Consider the following 24,175-nt stretch of genomic DNA (forward strand, 5'->3'; position numbering starts at 1 on the left):
AATATAATAATTCCAATCCCAAAGAAAGCAGGTGTTGACAGATGTGAAAATTATCGAACAATCAGTCTAATAAGCCACAGCTGCAAAATACTAACACGAATTCTTTACAGACGAATGGAAAAACTAGTAGAAGCCGTCCTCGGGGAAGATCAGTTTGGATTCCGTAGAAATACTGGAACACGTGAGACAATACTGACCTTACGACTTATCTTAGAAGCTAGATTAAGGAAGGGCAAACCTACGTTTCTAGCATTTGTAGACTTAGAGAAAGCTTTTGACAATGTTGACTTGAATACTCTCTTTCAAATTCTAAAGGTGGCAGGGATAAATACAGGGAGCAAAAGGCTATTTACAATTTGTACAGAAACCAGATGGCAGTTATAAGAGTCGAGGGACATGAAAGGGAAGCAGTTGTTGGGAAGGGAGTAAGACAGGATTGTAGCCTCTCCCCGATGTTATTCAATCTGTATATTGAGCAAGCAGTAAAGGAAACAAAAGAAAAATTCGGAGTAGGTATTAAAATCCAGGGAGAAGAAATAAAAACTTTGAGGATCGCCGATGACATTGTAATTCTGTCAGAGACAGCAAAGGACTTAGAAGAGCAGTTGAACGGAATGGATAGTATCTTGAAAGGAGGATATAAGATGAACATCAACAAAAGCAAAACGAGGATAATGGAATGCTGTCAAATTAAGTCGGGTGATGCTGAGGGAATTAGATTAGGAAATGAGACACTTAAAGTAGTAAAGGAGTTTTGCTATTTGGGGAGCAAAATAACTGATGATGGTCGAGGTAGAGAGCATATAAAATGTAGACTGGCAATGGCAAGGAAAGCGTTTCTGAAGAAGAGAAATTTGTTAACATCGAGTATAGATTTAAGTGTCAGGAAGTCATTTCTGAAAGTATTTGTATGGAGTGTAGCCATGTACGGAAGTGAAACATGGACAATAAATAGTTTGGACTAGAAGAGAATAGAAGCTTTCGAAATGTGGTGCTACAGAAGAATGCTGAAGATTAGATGGGTAGATCACATAACTAACGAGGAGGTATTGAATAGGATTGGGGAGAAGTTTGTGGCACAACTTGACGAGAAGTAGGAATAGGTTGGTAGGACATGTTCTGAGCCATCAAGGGATCACCACTTTAGTATTGGAGGGCTGCGTGAAGGGTAAAAATCGTAGAGGGAGACCAAGAGATGAATACACTAAGCAGATTCAGAAGGATGTAGGTTGCAGTAGGTACTGGGAGATGAAGAGGCTTGCACAGGATAGAGTAGCATGGAGAGCTGCATCAAACCAGTCTCAGGACTGAAGAACACAACAACAACAACGTTATGGTTGGTTCCTAGTCCAGTTATTAGTTGTGTAATGGATTTATGTTACGACAGGCAGAACAGTCAATATAATGATTCCTTCTTCTTCAGAGGCCTGTATGTGTATAAAATCCTGGTTATTCTTGAGGTTAACTAGAAATCTGCAATAGATATATTTATTTATTGAACCTCCTGAAGCTACTGCGAAGTTGGTTGAAGATAATACTAAAGAAGATGGCGGTGGGAAGACAGATAACCTTGGACCAACGCAGTTTAAGGCTGGTGCAGAAGCGGTTTTGACCAGCAAAAGCAGGTTGGGTGGTTAACCTGAGAATGATTGCTCTCACGATGATAAAAAAAGTCAACTCAGATTAAACCGAAAAGTCTACACTTATGGTCCACAGCTTGCCCAGTAATTTAATATCTAACATTTGAGACAAGAAAAATGGACCTTTGAAATGTCACATTTACGTCTCAGGAGCCATTTTGGCCCCCTCTATAGCCAAATTTCCTTGTAATTATGATGATGTGTTGTACTATTAGAGTGTGATAATTCAACTGTGCAAGACGATGGCGGTGTACTTGGCGTACGTCACACTAAGAACGTGCGTCACGTTGCAAAGTTGTTTGCTTGCTTATTTGGAAGTTACAATGGCGGAAACATAACATGTTGACCTTTCGGATACCGTTTTGGTTAGTTGCTGCAGTGGCTCACTAACAGTGTTTGCTTAGCACTTAACAGTGGCCTTCTGTTACTCATGCGGAATAGTTGACGTTGGATTACTACGCTCGCGATTCTACACCATTAGGTTAATGAGGCAGTACTCACGCAATTACTGGCGACTGCCTAGCATGAAAGCCGGGTTACGTGCTCCTCAGCGCTGCAAAACGCCATCCGTTTTCCTCATTGCCAAACAAGAATTCAAACCACTTCACTAATTTTACTGTTGTGGTGACAGTTATTACTCTGATATTAATTCTCTCGACATAGGAAACGGCGAAAAAATGAATTTCAAAAAAAGGTGGTGTAGATGTAAAGTGTGTTCTGTTTGTGACATACTCCAAGCGCCAACAGAATTTACGGAGTGATGGTTAAGACTTTCTCGACCAAATTTGATGGTTTACAAGTTTTTGGGTTTTAAGAAGAGTCGTCATTTTAACTTCATGCATATTTCGACAACGTCTCCATTTGCGGCTAGACGTCGAGTGCAGATTTCGTGTCTCGTTGCTGAGATCCCAGCGAAACCGTGAACAGCTCTGAAAACCAAGTGAATACCACTTACCTTGCGCAAGTGACATTTCATATTCTGCACAGACTTCAAGAACTGTCGAAGGAAGATCTAAGGAACACAATAGTTACACCCAACTGGAGCAGCTATTCAGTTATCTGCCTCAGTTATGAAAGAAATAGGAAGACGCCAGCATTTTGGTGCAAGCAACGAATGTCTGGGATAGTGTAATGAAAGAAGCAATTGAAAATAGGGTGGCGGATAATTTAATCAACAGGGATAGAGGCTTCAATTTTACTAAAGCCTAAGATCCAGGGACAGCTTTCTTAAATCGGGCGACAACTTGCTTAAATCGGGTCGGAAAATCTCTCAGTGCTCCCCGTCTGTGCTCATGGATTAATGCCTATTAACACGTTCTGCAATGAAGGGTATCGTTTCACCGGATTCTCCTTAATTATAACTTTCTACTTTTTGGCACAGCCTTACTGTTGGTTTTGAATTTCTCTTGACTGTTTTACTGTAACACTATAGCGCTCGGTGACGCGTGTATGAATCAATATTTTCTTTCACCAGTGCTTCAGTTGCTAGTGTATGTACGAATCGTTCAGCGGTTGTTTGTAGAACAGGGGAACAGCTGCGGAACAGCTGTCTTTTATATAGCGTCATCTTTGGTGGCGGCAGCATTTAACTCATTGTTTACATATGTCATTGTTCTCAGATGCTTCTGGATAAAGCAGTAATTTAAATGCCACAAAAATTACAGCCATTAACTATATAGCTTTTCTCATAAATAGTAAATGTTTATGTATTTTAAGAGTTATTTATAAAACTTATAGATTAGAATATGAGTTATTTATTGGGTAAAATAGCACGCCATACATAATGACTGTGATTCTATTTTTCGTGTAGTCAGTTCTTTTCTTGTTCTTTATAACATTATATTTTGAGCGTCCATAAGTAGCAATCTTTGTAACATTATATCTGTTTCATATATGAAAACTGTCTTGTTGATCTAATGAAATCTGGCTTATATATTATAAAATTTCTTATAGTATAGAATAGTTTGAGCAGTCACATGATATTGTCGAACTTTCAATATTTACATCATATTGCTTCTAGGTGTCAGTACATAGACGAGATCGGAAGTAGAAGACTGGACACAATGGTATCTTTCTTACTGAGTAGTCTCCCAAGTGACAGTAGGGATGATTTCAGATAGTGACAGTGATAATGAAAACGTGGGAAGAAGCAAACCTGCTGCTATATGCAAATCTGTGCATCACAGCTTATTTCATCTTGGTTGGGCGTGGCTAGAGAAGCTTTATCTGAAAAGGTATCTTGCGTTCAGAGCCTTCTTCGTGAAAAGAACTTCGTTGAAATGCTTGATGAAAGCATATCAGGTGAGGTTACTGGACCTGAGGTGGCAAATATGTGCATCCCAGCTGCAATTGCACAGATTCAGGAAAAAATAACTAACGAGTCAAATGAAACTTTGTGCACCTCTGAAGTGCACGGTCAGTCTCGTTCCACACTACCCTCAAAAACCAATAAATGGCAGTTAGATCCAGCACAACATGAAAATTCAACGGAAGAAAATAACTGAAAGACGACAACTGGAAATATCATTTGGCGAAAACAGCTTTAAAGATGTGAGACCTTAGTTTCTCTCGGCGTCTACAATGTTCAGTCAACTTACGGGAATGCAGCCGGGTGACGTGATCGACAACCGTCCATATTTCGACAAGAGCACACCCTGCCATTTTGAAGGAAAAACTGCAGCAAGTATGGGACATGCAAGGGGATTTAAAATGTCGATTTGCGTAGCAATTCTAGAACAAAACACACACACACACACACACACACACACACACACACACAGATACACAACACACACACACACACACACACACACACACACACACACACACACACACACACGCAAACACACACATACACAGAGAGAGAGAGACACACACACACTGTATCACACAGCCAAAGATCACCGACGTCAGAGGGTATCGACAGCAAAAATGAATAACCAACAAGTGAGGTAGCATTAACACTGTCCTTCTGTCTTTTGACACGGAGACAGCAAGTTTGTAGGCAGAATTTATACAAAAATCACCTGCTGTATTTATAAGGTTACTTGCAAATTTGATTTGAAGTGCTTCTTTAATAACACTGTCCCAACAGCTGGCAGTGCATGCCAGCACCACTCGTTATATTCCATAGGATGACCGGCGCCAAGACAACGTTCTGCAGTAGCTGACTTCTTCGGCTGCTGTAAGCATGTGTGTCTCTTATGCCCAATACACAGGTTCACCCCAGTCCTGGTAGTCTCACCAATATATGATCTGCCATAAGTGCAAGGAATACAATAGAGGCCAGGTTTCGCATCCAAAATCATCGTTTACGAAATATGAAAAGTCCCTTATCTTAGATGGCTACCTAAAAACACTATATCCATTATGACGAAATGGGCCTCAACGGGCTAACCAAGTGTCCGATATAATTGGGCCCTGTGAACCAAGGTACGAAGTATCCTGCATCAGAGCTGGATGGTGACAAGTATTAGCTTTTGGGTACAAGTCAATGTGAGTAGGCTTGTTGTAAACAGTATGTCCCAACGTGTTTTTTTTTCGGATACTTGGACGATAATTTTATTGTTTGGCCTCATGTCAGTAAGAATTAGAACGACTTTTTGGAACGTCCAAATTCAATCCACCCAATTATTTGTTAACTTCCTGTCAGATTAAAACTGTTTTAATCTGCCAGGAAGTTTCATATCAGCGCATACTCCGCTGCAGAGTAAAAATCTCTTTCTGGAAACATCCCCCAGGCTGTGGCTAAGCCATGTCTCCGCAGTATCCTTTTTTTCAGGAGTGCTAGTTCTGCAATGTTCGAAGGAGAGCTTCTGTGAAGTTTGGAAGGTAGGAGGCGAGATACTGGCAGAAGAGAAGCTGTGGGGACAGTGCGTGAGTCGTGCTTCAGTAGCTCAGGTGGTAGTCCGCCTTAAGCCGCGGAGCAGCTCGGACTTGTTTACGTTTCGGCTGCGAACGTTCGCGGAAGAAGCGGTGTTTACACCGTCGTCACTCGCGTGTGTTACTGTTTGAATCGAACGCCATGGCACATAATTTCCGAAAAACCACGATACAGTTAACGTTCTGTAACGAGTATGCACGACCGAAGGCTTCCGAAATCGAACGTTTCTTGAGGGACGAAGTGCAACTTAATTACACGGAGATTATTGGAATTCATTTATCAATCGTGAGCAGCACTCTTTACGTAAAGATGATTGACGACGCAGCATGCGATAGGATCATTGAAGCCGCCAAACGAGGATTCCAGTTCCGACACTCCGATGGTCATATTGGCTAAGTTTTAGTCGCTCATTCGGGCCTGGGCGTGCGTACGATTCGAGTCTTCGAGCTGCCTTTCGAGGTAGCAGAATCATTGGTCACTGAATCGCTCCAGCCATATGGCAGAGTTATCAGTCATACGGTCGAACGTTGGGCAAGTTTTAGAACGTATCCAGTGCTCAATGGTGTCTGACAGGTGCGAATTGCCCTTATGAAACATGTGCCATCGTACATCAACATCGGCGGCTGTTGAGCCATTGTCATCTATGATGGACAGCCCCGGACATGCTCCGGGTGTGGTGGTGAAGGACATCTGCGATCTGCGTGTATGCAGAGGAGACTCGTGCAAGTCCCCAGCGGAGACCTCCAGAATCCGATTACACCAACGTCACTGCCGATGACTTACGTGGCGGCGCTTCGCGGGGAGGTGACGCCGAGGTCGGAACGCACTATCGAACCGACGCCGCAGTTGACTGAGGCGCCTTCGGACCCCACTGAAGAAGGAATGGCTCCGACCAACCTCCAATCCTAGACATTACAGGTGGTGCAGAAAGAAGTTGACAGCATCACAACACCCATGGAAGCTGAAGTGGAACGGCCCCAGGGCGTTGTGGCGGCGGCGTGACAGCAGGAGATACAAGATTCACCGACACCGGAGGCCGAGGTTAGGGTCCGCAAACAACGCTCGCCAAAGCGCCGCAAGAAGCGCCGGCTAAACTCTGCGGAGACGCTATCTTCTCTTTTTGGGAGCCCAGATGAGACTAACACTATGGACCTGTCTGACTAGGAACCTCAAGCTTCGGATGTCACAGACCATATGAATTCGGACAGTGAAAAGATGTCATGTCGCTCAGACGACACATCCGCTCAGGGACCTGCTACCCCTTCTGCGGTGGAGTCTAAAGCTGCGAAAGAACAACAGATGTCACTCATCAATGCTGCACACGAAAATTTGGAGTACTTCAATAATATCAGCTGGTATGAGTAGGACGACGAAATCACCGATGCGGACCATTCTACTGGTGGGGACTCGCATCGGTCCGCATCTCAAGAAACCTAATACCGCAGGGACACGTCCGTCGGGCGACCCTCTGCGGATGTACAAAGGGACTGTCGATACGGTGAAACTTTGTCATTTTAACATCATGTGGAGATGACAGCTACTCGACCCCAAGCATACAGAATAGAGACAGTGAATGTAAATACCATTACATCGCCCGTGAAACATCAGGTGTTTAGGGACATGATATACGCGTCGGATGTGGATATACTGATGGTGCAGGAAATCTACATTCCTGAGTTCCAGGAAGTCCATGGCTACATCTCCTACACCTCGCCGCACTCGAACAACGACAGTGGAGCGGCGATATTGGTCCGGGACGGGATTCCGGTTCGCGACATGGCTTATCTACCTTCGGCACGAGGACTGGCGATAACTGTTAATGGAATTCGCATTCTCAATGTTTATGCCCCTTCCGGCACCGACAACAGACGGGCGCGTGCGAGATATTATTCGGAAGAGATTGTGCCCTTATTTACCGGCAGATTCGATCATTTCATTATAGGTGTGACTTCAATTGTGTCTTAGCCCAAAAAGACCAGTCTCCACATTACAATACCTGTCGTGAATTGCATGTGCTATGCCGGGATCTGGAGTTAAGCGACACCTGGGACATGATTCATAGGAAACGTGAACGATATACTTTTTATACCAGTCACTCGGCGAGCAGACTCGATCAAATATATGTTTCGGTTGGCCTACAGGATAAGGTGGTCGACGCGGAACGATGGCCTGCGGCATTTACTGATTATCTGGCTTACATTTGTACCATATCACTCCCTAGGCAAAGTGTGTGGAGAAGCCGCGGGACATGGAAGCTCAATTCGTCACTTTTGGCGGACCCCGAATGTCGTCAGAGAGTCGAGGAGGTATGGGCCACATGTCAACGCCGTCTACCAACATATACCTCCGTGCTTCAATGGTGGCTCGAGTGTACTAAGCCGGCAATAAGAAGAGCTCTCATACAGTATGGTCGGGATAAGACGAGATGGCAAAGAGACACTCTTGATTATTATTACACCATGCTTCGTGAGCTGTCCTTCCAGGTGCTGTCTCCAGAACATCATACAGAAGTTCATCGTGTCAAGGCACATATCCTATCGATCACGAGACGACGACTGGGTGGCATCCCAATACGGACAAGATGTATCGACACCATCACTGGGGAACGTACCTCGATGCACCATGTGTCGCGGGAACATAAACGTTACCGCCGGGCATTGGTAACAGTGCTCCACGGTTTAGATGGCCATCAACTGACAACACAACAGGACATTGCAAATGAATTTTTAGAGCATTTCCGCCACCTCTATGCCGGTACACCGACGGACCGTCTCGTGGGGGAAGAGATACTGCAACATCTGGAAACGACACTGACAGAGACGGATAAGGCAGCGCTTATGGAGCCACTCACAGAAGACGATATAAAGGTGGCACTCACAAAAGGAGCGGCCCATAAATCACCAGGGCCAGATGGGATTACGCTAGAGTTTTATCGAGAATTCGGACGGGCTTTCTTCTTCCCATCCCGAAGATGGCGGGGAGTCGCAGTGTTAATCAATATCGGCCTCTCACTATGCTAAACACCGATTATAAAATCTTTGCACGACTACTAGCGTCTCGTCTCAAGCTGGCGATATCCAGGACAATATCCCCTGATCAGGCTTGCCTAGGGGTACGAAGCAACATCTCCTCGGCGTTAAGTGAATACCGTGACGTTATCGCCCTTGCGGAAACGTGTAAAATGCGAGCAGTGATGATATCTGTGGACTTCGATCGTGCGTTCGATAGGATAAACCATGACTTCTTGGCGTCAGTCATGAGCCGAATGGCGATTCCACCTGTTTTCATCTCCATCGTTATGAGGCTAATACGAGGGGCTACATCGAAGGTGATTGTAAACGGACGGGAAGCGGGCTCGATTCCTATTAACAGCTCAGTCCGACAAGGGTGCTCACTCTCCATGATGTTGTTTGCGATAGCGCTTGAGCCGCTGATGTGTGTTATGAGGCGCTCACTTACTGGGATAGCGCTTAATGAGAACTCTTTCGTTTGTCGCGCATATGCGGACGAAATGATCCTCCTTGTCAGATCAGGATATGATGTGCGTCAGGCTGTTGAACATCTAGACTCTTACGGGACGGCGGCAGGCAGTGTCGTTAACATGACGAAATCCAAAATTATGCACATTGGACGGGGTCTGGAAGACGTACCGGGACCGTTTCAGACGGTGGAATCGCTGAGATGTCTGGGGATTACATTTACCCGTTCACTATAGCGGTCAGCGGCGGCGAGTTCTCGGCGGCTTCTGCAGAATGTTCGTCTGACGATACGCAACAACTCACTGAGAGCCTTTGACATGATGCAACGTGTGGCATACACCAACGTTCACATAGCGTCACGACTGCCCCATTTAGCGCAGATCCTACCAATACCGAAGGGTATTGCAGACCGCCTCATGGCTGCCTTTGGTTACTATGTTAGTACTGGGATGTTATTTAAGATCAAGTATGATACGTTAACGCTACAGTTCCGGAACGGTGGCCTCAACCTCACCAACGTGAGGAACAAAGCGCTGGCGCTTTACATGCGAGCGATTATACGAAATTGGCAACAAAGAAAGCATACCATAACGTCAGCTCTGATAGAAGTACTTGTTCCGCCTTCCTACTCACCCCCTATTGCGGTGGGCAATATTTCGCCTCATTTCTTGTTGATTACAGTTATGTTTGTCTGAAAGTACCTTCGACGAGAATATCCACGACTCGGGAGATCTATAGATGGTTGATGGATCACCATGGCCGCAATATAATGGAATTCAAATACCCGTCGAGAACCTGGAACCACATTTGGTGTGCACTGCATACTCCATTACTGTCAACAGCAGCGAGATCGATGTGTTATATTCTTATAAACCGTAAAGTTGTGACCAGGAGTCGATTACATACAATTAATATGGTCGATTCTCCTCTTTGCACAAACTGTGGACTGTTAGCAACGGGCCCGCATCTCGTGGTCGTGCGGTAGCGTTCTCGCTTCCCACGCCCGGGTTCCCGGGTTCGATTCCCGGTGGGGTCAGGGATTTTCTCTGCCTCGTGATGGCTGGGTGTTGTGTGATGTCCTTAGGTTAGTTAGGTTTAAGTAGTTCTAAGTTCTAGGGGACTGATGACCATAGATGTTAAGTCCCATAGCGCTCAGAGCCATTTGAACCATTTATTTTTTGTTAGCAACGGAAGAACATGGTTTAGTGTGTGGCGCAGCGAGGGACGTCTGGATGCTGACGCGTCGAATACTGGCCATCCTTCGGCGCACTAACTACACAGAAATCACATCGGATGTACTTTTTCTACCGGGCAAGACCTTTTTTCCCAAACAAAAGACGTATGCGGTCAATTGGATAGCTGGACATGCGACGAAATATTTGTATTCGTACGATATTAAGTCCGTGATGGATTATTGGATGTATTTACAAGAACAACACGAGCTCATACGGAGTCATACGAAATACAGGACATACTTTTCCAATTTTTTAGGAAGTGTTTTTCACAATCCGCCCGATAGCTGGGGTGTCCGCCCGTGACTAGGATTGTCATTTACTTTGTTCCTGTTACAAGAAAAAAAAGAAAAGAAAAAAAAGTGGGCGGCCTTTGTGTTGATTTTATGGTTTCCAAATTGTTTTTGCTGTCTCGATACTTTTCTTATCCCTAGGACAGCACAATAGTATGAATAAAGATTGTTTGTTTACCCTGCCTTCCTGTTCCCAAGGGGGAAAAAAAAGGTGGTAGAGCAATTGCCCTCGAAAGGCAAAGGTCCCGAGTTCGAGTCTCGGTCGGGCACAAAGTTTTAATCTGTCAGGAAGTTTCAGAAGGAAGGCTGTTTGTTGCAGAGTAATGCACTGCATACGCAAATATCGAATTCATTGCTTTATTTTGGAAACATGATAAGTGCGTCTATTTACTACACACATTTGCTTTAACTCGACCAGAAGGAATAACTGAAAAAACAAAAAAAAGAAGGCAAAGAGAAATCGGAAATTCTCAGAAGTAACACATGAAAACAACCGTGTTCATTTCCTTGACTTCTAATTGAGACGTTATCCCATTTCCATGTACTCTGTGAAATGGTATATGAGATCCTTGACATAACTATTGTCAATTCATGTCGTCAATTCATGGTTGCTGCATAGAAAGTTACTTAGCCCCAAAGACTAAACGAAATTGTCACGTTTCAGAATTGATTTATTAAATACTCTGTGCAATACTGGACAATCCTCGCCGCCAAAACGAGGGGAGCCCTCCTCTGAAGCACAAACAACTACACAGCAATGAAATGTAACGGTCCAATTGCACAGTTCCTCCGTCTGATGTCGACGTGAAAGGGTGGAGCATTTTCCTACTCGGAATCCCACAAGCGTACGATGCGAGTTCAGGACGGTGTGAAGCAAACCATTGTGAGGAGCAGTTAATGTGCTATTGTAGTTTGCATAAGGAATTCCACAATTTGTGTTACAGTTTCACACAATGTGAATGCTAGAAAAAGTAAGTACTGTCAGCAGTGCTGAATACTCAAGTTAATATTCTTATAAAGTCAATGAATATTAAAAATTTATTTCCTGCGTCACATATTTAGTAATTTCTGGATACATTGTGTTATCACTAATTCTAGACTGCTTTTTAAAATTTCTGTCAACTGATTTTTCAGTGTAATGAGTATAACAATTCTGTACAATAAAATATGCCACAATACACAATGGGATTTATTTATGTATCAGTCCAATATAACCTCTTAACAAATTGTCAAACAATCAGAAGAATTTTTTAATTATTTTCGTTATGTAATTTGCATGTCCCCTACGGCGACAATGTTTTTCTGATGGAAGGGAAAAATACATGCATTGTGAAGTTGTTTAACGGCGCCGGGGAACAATCTCAGGGCGCCGTGCAGCGGAATCTGTTCACAGTCTGGTTGGAGTCCAGACAGCGACCAACCAGGTCTGCACTCGACGCTTGGCTAAGACATCTAGGGAATTTGTCGAGATATCTTGTTAGCAGGAAATGACAGCTTTGGTGCAAGCCCAAAAACTCTTGAACCAGATTTGAGGAGCATTCTTAACAGTCGACATCCCTGGAGCGCAAGCTTGCGGGACAGGACAGTTGAACCAAACGTAAATGCAGTGTGGCTAGGGCCTTCCGTCGGGTAGACCGTTCCCTGGTGCAAGTCTTTCGAGTTGACGCCACTTCGACGACTTGCGTGTTGATGGGGATGAAATAATGATGATAAGGACAACACAACAGCCAGACCCTGAGCGGAGAAAATCTCAGACTCAGCCGGGAATCGAACCCGGGCCGTTAGGTATGATATTCCGTCGCATTGACCACTCAGCTACCGGGAGCGAACAAGATAGTTAAATTGTTGTTGTTGTTGTTGTGGTCTTCAGTCCTGAGACTGGTTTGATGCAGCTCTCCATGCTACTCTGTCCTGTGCAAGCTTCTTCATCTCCCAGTACCTACTGCAATCTACATCCTTCTGTTGAATTAGCGCATATAATTAAAAATCGTTGAATCTGGTACTCTATGCAAAGTGTGCTTCTTACTTCTGCTTTACTCCGTAACAGTGTGTAGACGTAAATATAGATTAGCCTGCCGAACGAATATTACTTCATTCTGTACCATTGGAGCGGATTGTCGATGGATTGTCGATAACGCGGAAGCTGTTGAATGGATGGGCGCCCAGCTTTGGAATGGGTAGGCCAGAGGGCGTCGCATCCTCACAGCCACTGTGCCTATAGCGGAACCCAAGGCGCACGGAAGTGCCCGTAGTTCCCGCCTCGGTAGCAGGGCGGTCAATGCGGCGGATTGCTAACCGAAGAGGCCCGGATTCGATTCCCGGTCGTTTCTGAGATTTTCTCCCATCGAGAACTGTCTGTTGTGTTGTCCTTCCGTTTTTATCTTCAGAAAAGATCCACTGTCGAGATGGCTGTATGGGCATATACCGAAAGCCTATAAAAAATTTCCCTCAGCGCCGTAGGTCTCAGAGAAAAAGAGTGGTGCGTTGTAATGCGGTGTGGTTGCATAGGAGAGGAGAGGCTACCGCTGACGTTAGCCATCCGAGGTGTGACACGAAAGAAAAGTACCTGATGGAGGAAATTTACACGCCGTTCAGTTACACTCATCTAGTGTTGGTTGCCTCCACGGTGGGACCCATTTGCCTACTCGTTCCTTCGACTGCTAAAAACATTTCTACATGTCTATATTCGATAATTCCGAAGTTTACATTAGGGCCAGTGGCAGTCACGGCTGGGTTACTCTATCGTCCATGGGTTGGCATCCCGTCAGTTTCACGTAGCAAATAGGATAATACTTTCACGCAACCAGTGAGGCGAAGAGAGAGGCAACGAATTTCTAGCGCCGAAATTGGAATCAATCTTTTGGGACAAATATTTGGCTGTTTTTCTTAGACTACATCACGATTGACGAGGTTATGACTGGGTTGGAATGTTAATGTTTGGTTCTGTGTAGGTGAACCCAACGAATGTGGCAGCTAATAGGCTTGTTTTTGGCGACAGACTGGTCTGTACCGCATCTCGAGATCCTGGTTAGGTTAGAAGGTTAGAGTTTGGTTGCTGAAACCAACGAATGTAAAAGCTGAAACACCTGGTTGTGGTGACAGACTGATCTATAGCTTAGGCTAAGGACTGGATTAGGTTGGAATTTGACATTTTTACGCACAGAAATCAGTTTTATAATCTTTGTTGTCACATATGACTGCTTCTTTCGAATGTGTTATGTTTTCGGAGTCTGTGGTATATTGGCGTGACAACATTCCTTCGTGTCTTACTTCCAAACCCGTCGTCTGTCCGCTGCTCTCTCTCTCTCTCTCTCTCTCTCTCTCTCTCTCTCTCTCTCTCTCTCTCTCTCTCTCTCGCTCTCTTTTTCTCTGGCCGCGCAGATCCAGCCGCTGACACCCCCTCCTTCCTTCCCCTTATCATAGGGAACGTCCATTAATTACGTGAGGAATTTTCTTTAAAATTTGAACCACCGCCCCCTTCATCCCTTGTTGATATTTGGTGAGATGCGGTGTGACTCTCCTCCCTCTCGTGACAGGTTTATTCCGTAGCTGGGTAAGAATACGTAAAAATGAAAATTTTGTTATTGTTTTAAACATTAATGAAATTCTGGTAGAAATTTTCATTGCAGTAATTCCTTTATGCAGATGGTAGTTGTATATTGCTGTTATAGTTTTGTAATCAACTTCGATTGTCTGTATTAGCAAGCGACTCAACGGTGAAAACTGTTAGTTCTTTTTGCTGGTAATCCAAGGGACGGTAAAAATCTGAAACAGTGCTTAACTTACTCTTTGTGCTTAGTGAAAACAAGATGGTCAGCCTGAGTACCTGATCGGTTTCAGTGTACATGCAGGCTAAACATTTTTATTACAGTTATATGATGGAGAGACTTGTCAGTCCTATTCGTAAAAGGCGTGCTAGGGCTTAAATAAGTGCAATTAAATTTTATTAGAAGTTACTTTCACCTCTCATATGGAAGTAAAATAGCAATGTAAAAATGCATAATATTAAATAGTGGCCCCACGCTACTAGAAACCGGTCTGGTCACGGAAAATAGTTTCGTAATCGTGCGGACAGTTTCTTTGTTTTTCCAAGCTGGTATATTACCCTGGTACAATGTTTGAAACAATATATTATTCGTTCAATAGATCAAATACAAGACGTCTCAGGAGGAACGGTTAGTACTTAGGGATACGGTTGAAACTATCATTCAAAGTAAAACTGTCTAGTAACGCGGGCTCTAAAACGCATACCTTAAGAGCTATGAGCATTCTTTCATTTTCGCTACTGTGAAACAAATCTTTTGTATTCCAAGCTCTTTGCTTTCTTTAATTTGTTGGGAGGTAGTAAGGATCAAAACAAGAAAAAAGTCTCATAAACATGGCCTCTAAAGTGCATACCTTAAGAGCTATGGGCACTTGACCTGTAGAAGGAATTTGTTTCACAGTAGCGAAGATGAACAAGTGCAGATAAATCTTAAGGTATGCATTTTACAGCCCATATTTACTGGATTTTTTCCTCGTTTCAGTCCATGCTACCGCGTCTCAAAATATGTAAAGCAAAGAGCTTGCAGTAGAAGACGATTTCGAAAATGAAGAAGTTTTCGCGCATTTTACAATCCGAGTTTGCTAGACTTTTTTGCTTTATGTGATCGTCCCTGTCATTTTGTCCTGGGACACCCTGTGTAGCTGTTGGGACTCTGCGTTTTAGTGCTCCGCACACACTTCTTGCACCGTCGACTGCACGGTTCTCTGGATAATTGCCTTTAGAGTCCTCTGTCACAGACCGAAAAAGGTGATGGTTATGCATCGCGTCTTTAGACGAGTTAATTTTTCATTCCCCAGTAGTGCTTTCATATAACACGTCTTAGGCTGCAGTCTAGCTGTAGTGCGTTGAAACGTGGTTACGCCTGTAAATGTAACCATGCCTTGCAGGCTTTATGAAAATCCAGCAGGAATTTATTTCCGAGAGTGCAGAGGAAATTGCTCTGCTCCCAGTGGAAATTTATTACACTCCAGCTCAGAAAGGGAAGCCTGCCAGACGTAAGAGAAACAGTAATAGCTACCAATGAGGCGTGGCAGCACGTAGTGCTATTGTCTTATTTCGACAGTCCACGTGAAGTATTGGAACACAGACGCTAAAGAAGAAAACTGCTAAGCAGCTACAGCTTATAAACGAAGAATATGTTTCAGTAATTTATTCTCTTTTCAATACCGGTACTGTACGACCTGGTCGAGAACATCAGTACATTCTCGAAGCACGTCCTTCTTCACACAAAAGACATTTAAACAGTATTGTAATTTTCTTCTTTTGAATTTGTATTTAATTCAGTTTCAGACACTGATGTACATCAAAAATACATTACAATGAATTTTTCCGAACACCTACCTGTCGAAATGTTGAACGATTCCTTGTCTTACCTACAGCAACTTATGGGATTGCGTTCTCACAAATACCAATTCTGCGTTTTATTAATGTTCCAAATGCGTGTGTTTTATATGTAACGTTGCTGTGGAAACGTGAACCTTGAATATTTTGTTCTGTAGCTGAAGGATAACTATTTTAAATTGATTAAGCTCCATTTAGATTAAACCGTAAAGCTGCTTCGCAGTGCAACTACATATTTATATTTCATGTATTATCAATAACATGATCTGTAATCGTTTTTTTTTTTCGTGCCAGACGTAAACATCTTAATCACTTACACGCCTTGTCTTATGAATTAAATATTAAACTGGTAGTTGTTTGTTAAAAAGTTGATATATGTTTAGTTTATGGTCTCGATTGACAAAGGAATCAGTGTTCTTATAATTACATGTGTCTTACAACAGAAAAAAGTTGTGTGAAGCCTGCTGCGAAATAAAATACAATCTGCTGGGCAATAAATCGCATAAGAACCGTTGGCAAGAGGATTAGAGGCTAGAGAGCTTGGAGTCCAGTACATACGAATATTTGAAAATTAGTGTAGCGTTGCAATTTGTGTAACGGAGCACTTGTTTGTGAACTATGAGAGGCTGGTGGTCTTTTGCAAACTGAAGCATAAGGATGAGCTAGCATCAATTTACACTGTACTAATATTCTTCAATTTATCCAGGCGTATTTTATGACGAAATAAATCTCGTGTGAACAGCCTGGTATGAGTGAGCATTGGACACAACATTTCGGCAATCGACCACTTTGCCATCATCAGCGCACCTGATGATGGCAACGTGGCCGATTGCCGAAATACTGTGTCCCATGCACACTCATACCACGCTGTTAACAAGAGATTTATTTCGTTACACTGTACTGTTAAAAAAAAACGCAAAAGTACGACTACTGCCGTTGAACAAGTGGTCTAGCCGATTCGTGACATGTCAGATTTCCACATGCAAGATTATTACAATACAGTCGGTATCGGTGGGCCCACATCGACTTTTTACAATATTATATTTTAAGATTGTTTAGCTAAGCATCTCCATTTCATAGCGTTAAATTATTACAACTTTTGTATGCCTTTGATAAGAGCTCCTCTACCGTCTGATTACATTTGGAGAAACCTCAGATAGACAAATGGGACGTAAGAGACGCTCAGTTAACAGTCTACACACAACTTCTCAACTGCCTCTTTGGAAGCCTCGGAATCACAGAAAAGCAAAGTTTCATGACAATAATATTCTAAGAGTCTAGATGAAACGATTCAGTTTAAGTGAAAACAATGGGGACAACCGCCGAAGCGAGAATCAACTGGCCTTGGCAACAACGTATTGATGACTGATCGGCGATGACTATCGCTCATTGTAGCAACGGTTAGAATGCCACAAGGCAGCAAATTGCTCGTCAACCCAATACTGGACATCCATAACTACTGACCAACACTAGCTCATAGTTGTAAGATACAGAGGCCACCATCCCGTACTGCTCACCACACGTCACAGGGAACGCAGCATGAGCGCCGGAATTCAGCCACTGGAAGCTGGCTGGACGTCCGGATGGATGAATCACGCTACATGCCGGAACGCGATGTGTTCAACGGAAACCAATCGCGTTGCTGCAGCCTCACTTGTTAACGGGGAACCATTAAGCAAGTGATGAAGGCAGTCATCTTAACGGCTCAGCTTGCACATTGCATTTAAGAGAAATAGAGCCTTTCACATGAAAAACGTTATTCAAATTTGATGTTTACAGTTTCGATGTTTGTCTGTTATACTTCTTTCTTCATTGACCTTACTGGGAAGTAGGTCATACTAGTGACGACTTCACATACCGGATTAAAAATTTATGCTTTGATTAATCAGCAGACGGGACGGGCACTTTGTCTCGCACATAATTAGAAACCTCCGGAAATTGTTATCGTGTATGAAAAATACGATACAGTTTCCTGAGCGAATTGGTCCCTAGCACAGCATTTCATCTTAAAAAATGAATTTAGATTAGGGTTTAACGTCCCGACGGGGACAAGGTAATTAAAGACAGAGCACGAGCTTGTACGGACAACGACGAGGAAGGAAACTGGCCGCGTACTTTTCAGAGGAACCATTCCAGCATTCATCTCAGTCGATTTTGGGGAACAGAGGATAACCTAAATTTGGACGGCCAAAGGAGGATTTTAATTAGCACTGTTTCCAAATGCGAGTCCACTGCCTTAACAACTGAATCGGTTTGATGACTGATCTTCTAGACATATGTAATCTCAGTACCCTACTGAATTGTTAGCGTCTATATTTGCATTCTGCTAACAATGTTACGATATGTGCCCAAGAGTAAATAGTGTAGCAGAATAATTACAATTACAGTTACATCTGTGATGTAGCAAAGTAAAGGTTGTGCCATGAACCACGTGGTACACTTTGTTACATATGAGCCAAAACAGGCAAAGTCCAATCGCCTTGTAGCAGATTGTTTTCCATACCAACGTACAGGAAGTAGTACCTAACAGATTATAATAAAAGACTACATATATGATCGATTTTAACACTCGTTAACTGCACTATGTGATGATAAGTATCCGGACACCCACAAAATCATACTTTTTCCTATTAGGTGCATTCTGCTACCACTTGGAGACAGGTACTCCATATCAGCGATCTCAGTAATTAGACATCGTGAGAGAGCAGAATGGGGCGCTCCGCGGAACTCACGGACTTCGAACGTGGTCAGATGATTGGGTGTCACTTGTATCATACGTACGCGAGATTTCCACACTCCTAAACATTCATAGATCCAATGTTTCTTGCGCTGCCCTCCCGACGAAGGTTTGAGTCTTCCCTCGGGCATGGGTGTGTGTGTTGTTCTTAGCATAAGTTACTTTAAGTAGTGTGTAAGTCTCGGGGCCGATGACCTCAGCAGTTTGCTCCCTTAGTAATTCCCACACATTTGAACATTTTTTCAACTGTTTCCGATGTGATAGTGAAGTGGCAAAGTGAAGGAACACGTATAGCACAAAAGTGTACAGGCCGAACTCGTCTGTTGTCTGACAGACAGCCGACAGTTGAAGAGGATCATAATGTGTAATAGGCAGTCATCTATGCAGACCATCACACAGGAATTCAACACTGCATCAGGATCCACTGCAAGTACTATGGAAGTTAGGCGGGAGTTGAAAAACTTGGATTTCAAGGCCGATGGGCTGCTCATAAGCCACACATCACGCCGGTAAATGCCAAACGCCGCCTCGTTTGGTGTGGACGATCGAACAGTGGGAAAACGTTGTGTAGAGTGACGAATCACGGTACACAGTGTGGCGATCCGATGGCAGAGTGTGGGTATGGCAAATTCCCGGTGAACATCATCTGCCAGCTTGTGTAGTGCCAACAGTAAAATTCGGAGGTGGTGGTGCTATGGTGTGGTCGTGTTTTCCATGAAGGGGGCTTGCACCCCTTGTTGTTGTGCGTGGCACTATCACACCACAGGCCTACATTGATGTTTTAAGTACCATTTTGTATCCGACTGTTGAAGAGCAATTTGAGGATTGCAATTGTATCTTTCAATACGATCGAGGACCTGTTCATAATGCACGGCCTGTGGCGCAGTGCTTTCACGACAGTGATATCCCTATAATGGACTGTCCTGCACAGAGTCCTCACCCGAATCCTACAGAACATCTTTGAGATGTTTCGGAACGCCAACATCGTGTCATGCCTCACCGGCCGACATCGATACCTCCCTCAGCGCCGCACTCCGTAAAGAACGGGCTGCGCTTCCCAAAGAAACATTCCAGCACCTGACTGAACGTATTCGTGCGAGAGTGAAAGGTCTCACCAAGGCTACGGGTGGGCCAACGCCATATTGAATTCCATTATTACCGATGGAGAGCGCCACGAACTTTTAAGTCATTTTCAGCCAGGTGTTCGGATAGTTTGATCACATAGTGTATATATGCTCTAGCCTCGGATGAATTGGTCGTAGTGGTCGATATTTGCTTCACAAAAAAGGTCTGAATAAATAAAAGTAACTAAAGCAGCTTTTTTCGACACTTTGTTGTTGTTGTGGTCTTCAGTCTGAGACTGGTTTGATGCAGCTCTCCATACTACTCTATCCTGTGCGAGCTTCTTCATCTCCCAGTGCTTACTGCAACCTACATCCTTCTGAATCTGCTTAGTGTATTCATCTCTTGGTCTCGATTTTCACTCTCCGCACTGCCCTCCAATGCTAAATTTCTGATCCCTTGATCCCTCAGAACATGTCCTACCAACCGGTCCCTTCTTCTAGTCAAGTTGTGCCACAAACTTCTCTTCTCCCCAATCCTATTCAACACCTCCTCATTAGTTATGTGATCTACCCATCTAATCTTGAGCAGTCTTCTGTAGCACCACATTTCGAATGCTTCTTTTCTCTTCTTGTCCAAACTATTTATCGTCCATGTTTCACTTCCACACACGGCTACACTCCATACAAATACTTTCAGAAACGACTTCCTGATACTTAAATCTATATTCGATGTTGACAAATTTCTCTTCTTCAGAAACGCTTTCCTTGCCATTGCCAGTCTCTATATTATATCCTCTCTAATTCGGCCATCATCAGTTATTTTGCTCCCCAAATAGCAAAACTCGTTTACTACTTTAAGTGTCTCATTTCCTAATCTCATTCCCTCAGCATCACCCGACTTAATTCGACTATATTCCATTATCCTCGTTTTCCTTTTGTTGATGTTCATCTTAACTGTCAAAAACGTCCTTCGTCGCTTGCTTGAAAACGGCGCAGCACCCAAGTTTTAAAACGTTTAAGATATCTTTGGGCCTATATTGTTTTATTCTAAACTGTGTAATTGCATTTCCTGTACAATACGAAACTGAAACAGTAGTAAGACAGTAATTCAGGAACTCCAGTTGTATGAGATATTAAGCGAACCGCGGCTGACTCAGCGATCGTGGCAGCCATTGTGACTTACCCTCATGCGCGTGTATGAAGGTGTCTATGAGGTAGATGGCGTCGCAGGTGTAGTCGAGCGTCCACCAGAGGGCGGGCACGGCGTTGTTGAGCTCCCAGAAGACGGCGCGCCCCACCACCAGCACCAGGTTGTACAGGACCGCCAGCGACACCAGCATCAGCCACTGCAACACACCGACGCGGCCCGCTCGCTCAGTCTAAGTCTGCCTCCATTAACTTGAACTCTCGGTGGTCCATAAACTAAAGCAAAGTACGTCCTACACTTGGTCAGTGAATCTTAAGAGGAGGTCCTAGTGGAGATAATTTACCATTGGCTTCCTATGACTTGATGCAAAGTGTCACATTTGTATCTGTTCCATATGGACGATCTCGATGGGTGTTGCTTAGTGTAGTCTTGTTTTAGGGTTATCATAGGTGAACATGTAATGAAATGAATAGGGAAAGTGAAATTCACTTCTGCTGCATGACCTCATTGTCATGAACAGCAACAAAGGGGCCGGCGACCTCATTTTCTCATCTGGTTCATACATTACTGCCAACACTCCAGTGCAGAGAGGTTTGGCATTTCAGCCTGAACGCTGGCACACAGTCTAGTGAACAGAACTGCACATCATCAACTTCACCTTCGTCACCAAATTCTGGTGACGAAATTTTCTTATACCCCACGATACGAATCGATTATCAAATTGGCTCTGAGCACTATGGGACTAAACTGCTGAGGTCATCAGTCCCCTAGAACTTAGAACTACTTAAACCTAACTAACCTAAGGACATCACACACATCCATGCCCGAGGCAGGATTCGAATCGATTATCACTGGATCGAGAGCCACAGCACTGTGTTCGTTGTCGACCCTAATTGCGGAAGAGGTTTCAGGAACTTCGTATTTTTCTCGTTCTTATCCCGGGACTTTACTGTGTCGACGGCACGTTCATCTGGATTTGGCAGTGTTAGTGGTAGAGGGGGGCCGGATTTGCTTCCCGTCGCCCCCTTACCTCCTCCCACCCTCCTTCCTTACCCTGCCTTCCGGGACGGAATTTGTGTATCCCATTCCACTACGTCTAGTGTTATCTAAGTGAAAGTGTAAGAACGTTTCCGAAATGTTTGCGAATCATGTAACTGTGGAGGGACGTCGGTACCAGCCAGGTATTCACCTATCCGGATGTGGGAAACCGCCTGGAAACCTCATCCAGGCTCGCTGGCACACCAGCACCCGTCGTCAGTTCGATGGGTGGATTCGGTAAAGGCAGACGAACCTTCCCGAATGCCGAGGTGGCAGTCCTAATGCGTGCGTCTGTCTGGCCGCGTCTGGAGGTGTCAGACACAAATAATGGAAATAATTATTATGGACACTAAACAACACACAGTACTATTGTTTAATATATCAAAAGTGAATGTGTAGACGTACAGATTGCTCTAAGGTGTTCAAGATGAACTTCTTCGTGTTTCTGAAGGGTACGTCAGCAGTAACCATTCAATTGCTTGTTTCCTTTCAGAGTAAGATGATACAGCAGTTCCATACTTAAAAATCATATGCAACAGCTCGCTCGACGATAGATACACACCTTAACACTGGAATATTGCACTGGTCACACCAATACTCGAAAATGGAAATGGGAGTAACACCCCGAATTACAGGCCCACATCACCGATATCGTTTTATGCATTACTTCCAAGAAAACGACCTATTTACATGTAGTCAGCATTTATTCAGAAAACATCACTTCGTGAAACACAACTCGCTTCTTATTCACACGAAGTAATGGGTGCTATCGACAGTGGATCTCAAACTGAATCCATATTTCTAGATTTCTAGAACGCTTTTAACACCATTCTTCACAAGTAACTTGTAATGGACTATCGTGTCACTTGTGCAGCTGGATCCGTCATTTCCTGTCGGAAAAGTCACAGTGCGTAGTAACTGACGGAAAGTCATCGGGTAAAACAGAAGTGATCTCTGCGTCTCCCAAGAAAGTTTAGTACACCCTCTGCTGTTCCTAATTTGTACATAGTGTTAGGGGTATAGGTACAGATACTGTGATGACTGGTACCTTAATGCATAGTCACATCAACTTGTTAATTGTTTTCTCTCTGTTTCTAACACTCTTGCCGCAAACACATCACGTAATTTACTGCCTGATGTTTTCTGCACGGTCGCAGCTGTGCTACGAAATGGACCATGGCTGTCACTGTAGACTTCCCAATGTCCACACTTCAGTATCTGTACCCGCTGCCCAGGGGAAAACAAACATTAATGGCTTGCTTGTGCCACGAGTAATTGGAGGTACAAACCAATCTAAAAATATACTACTCTTAATAACAATAATTATTATGAGTGAAAACTGATGATGCCGACCGCGGTGGTCTCGCGGTTCTAGGCGCGCAGTCCGGAACCGTGCGACTGCTACGGTCGCAGGTTCGTATCCTGCCTCGGCCATGAATGTGTGTGATGTCCCTAGGTTAGTTAGGTTCAAGTAGTTCTAAGTTTTAGGGGACTAATGACCACAGCAGTTGAGTCCCATAGTGCTCAGAGCCATTTGAACCATTTTTTTGAATACTGATGTAACGTTGTTTCAGTACTCTGTCCTCAGTCATCAATAGAAATTTCTACACTTGTACCCCTAAAATCCTGCATAATAGATTTAGGAGACAAGCTACACAGCCGTCTTAGACCGTTTACAGATGATTCTGTCATTTATCGTCCAACAAAGTCAAGAAGATCAAAACCAACTACAAAACGATTTAGACGTGATATCTCTATTATTCGAAAAGTGGCAATTGACTCTAACTAATGAAAAGTGTCAGGTCATCCGCAGAGGATGAGTGCTAAAAGGAATCCGTTAAATTTCGCTTACACGTTAAATCTCACAAATCTAAAGGCTGTCACTTGAGCAAAATATCTACGAACAACTTAAATTTAAATAAAGAGATAAAGTTGTGGGGCAAGTGGACCAAAGACTGCGTTCGTTAGCGGAACACTTAATACACTCTTGTTCAGAAAAAAAAACAGATCACCTTGATCGACTGGAGATAGGACGTTCGTATTCACAGGACATGTACATTAGTATGTCCTGCAGAAACGATCACCTCGGTTCAGTATGTGCAGTGTGTCCGCCATGGGCCCTGATAACTTGTGGCATGCGTGATGGGATTGACGCGTGCAAGGAGCGAAATGGCGTCCGTGTTGCATTCACCTGGTTCCAAAGTTCATCTGTGGTGGTTGGCATTGAGTCACAGCACTGCATCCGTCGTTTCACCATATCCCACAAATTTTCAGTT

The 24,175-nt window shown here is 43.8% G+C and overlaps 1 protein-coding gene across 3 annotated transcripts in view; it reads right to left on the reverse strand.

The window, feature by feature from the left end:
- LOC126365752 (cyclic nucleotide-gated cation channel subunit A) overlaps window positions 1-24,175 on the reverse strand; it is a 487,374-nt gene that overhangs the window by 154,049 nt on the left and 309,150 nt on the right. For all 3 annotated transcript variants that reach the window (XM_050008246.1, XM_050008256.1, XM_050008236.1), the window contains exon 6: window positions 20,898-21,060. In XM_050008246.1, the coding sequence (XP_049864203.1) occupies window positions 20,898-21,060 (163 nt within the window). The remainder of the gene's footprint in view (window positions 1-20,897; window positions 21,061-24,175) is intronic.

Source organism: Schistocerca gregaria, chromosome 1 (assembly GCF_023897955.1).
Source record: "Schistocerca gregaria isolate iqSchGreg1 chromosome 1, iqSchGreg1.2, whole genome shotgun sequence".
Taxonomy (NCBI): domain Eukaryota; kingdom Metazoa; phylum Arthropoda; class Insecta; order Orthoptera; family Acrididae; genus Schistocerca; species Schistocerca gregaria.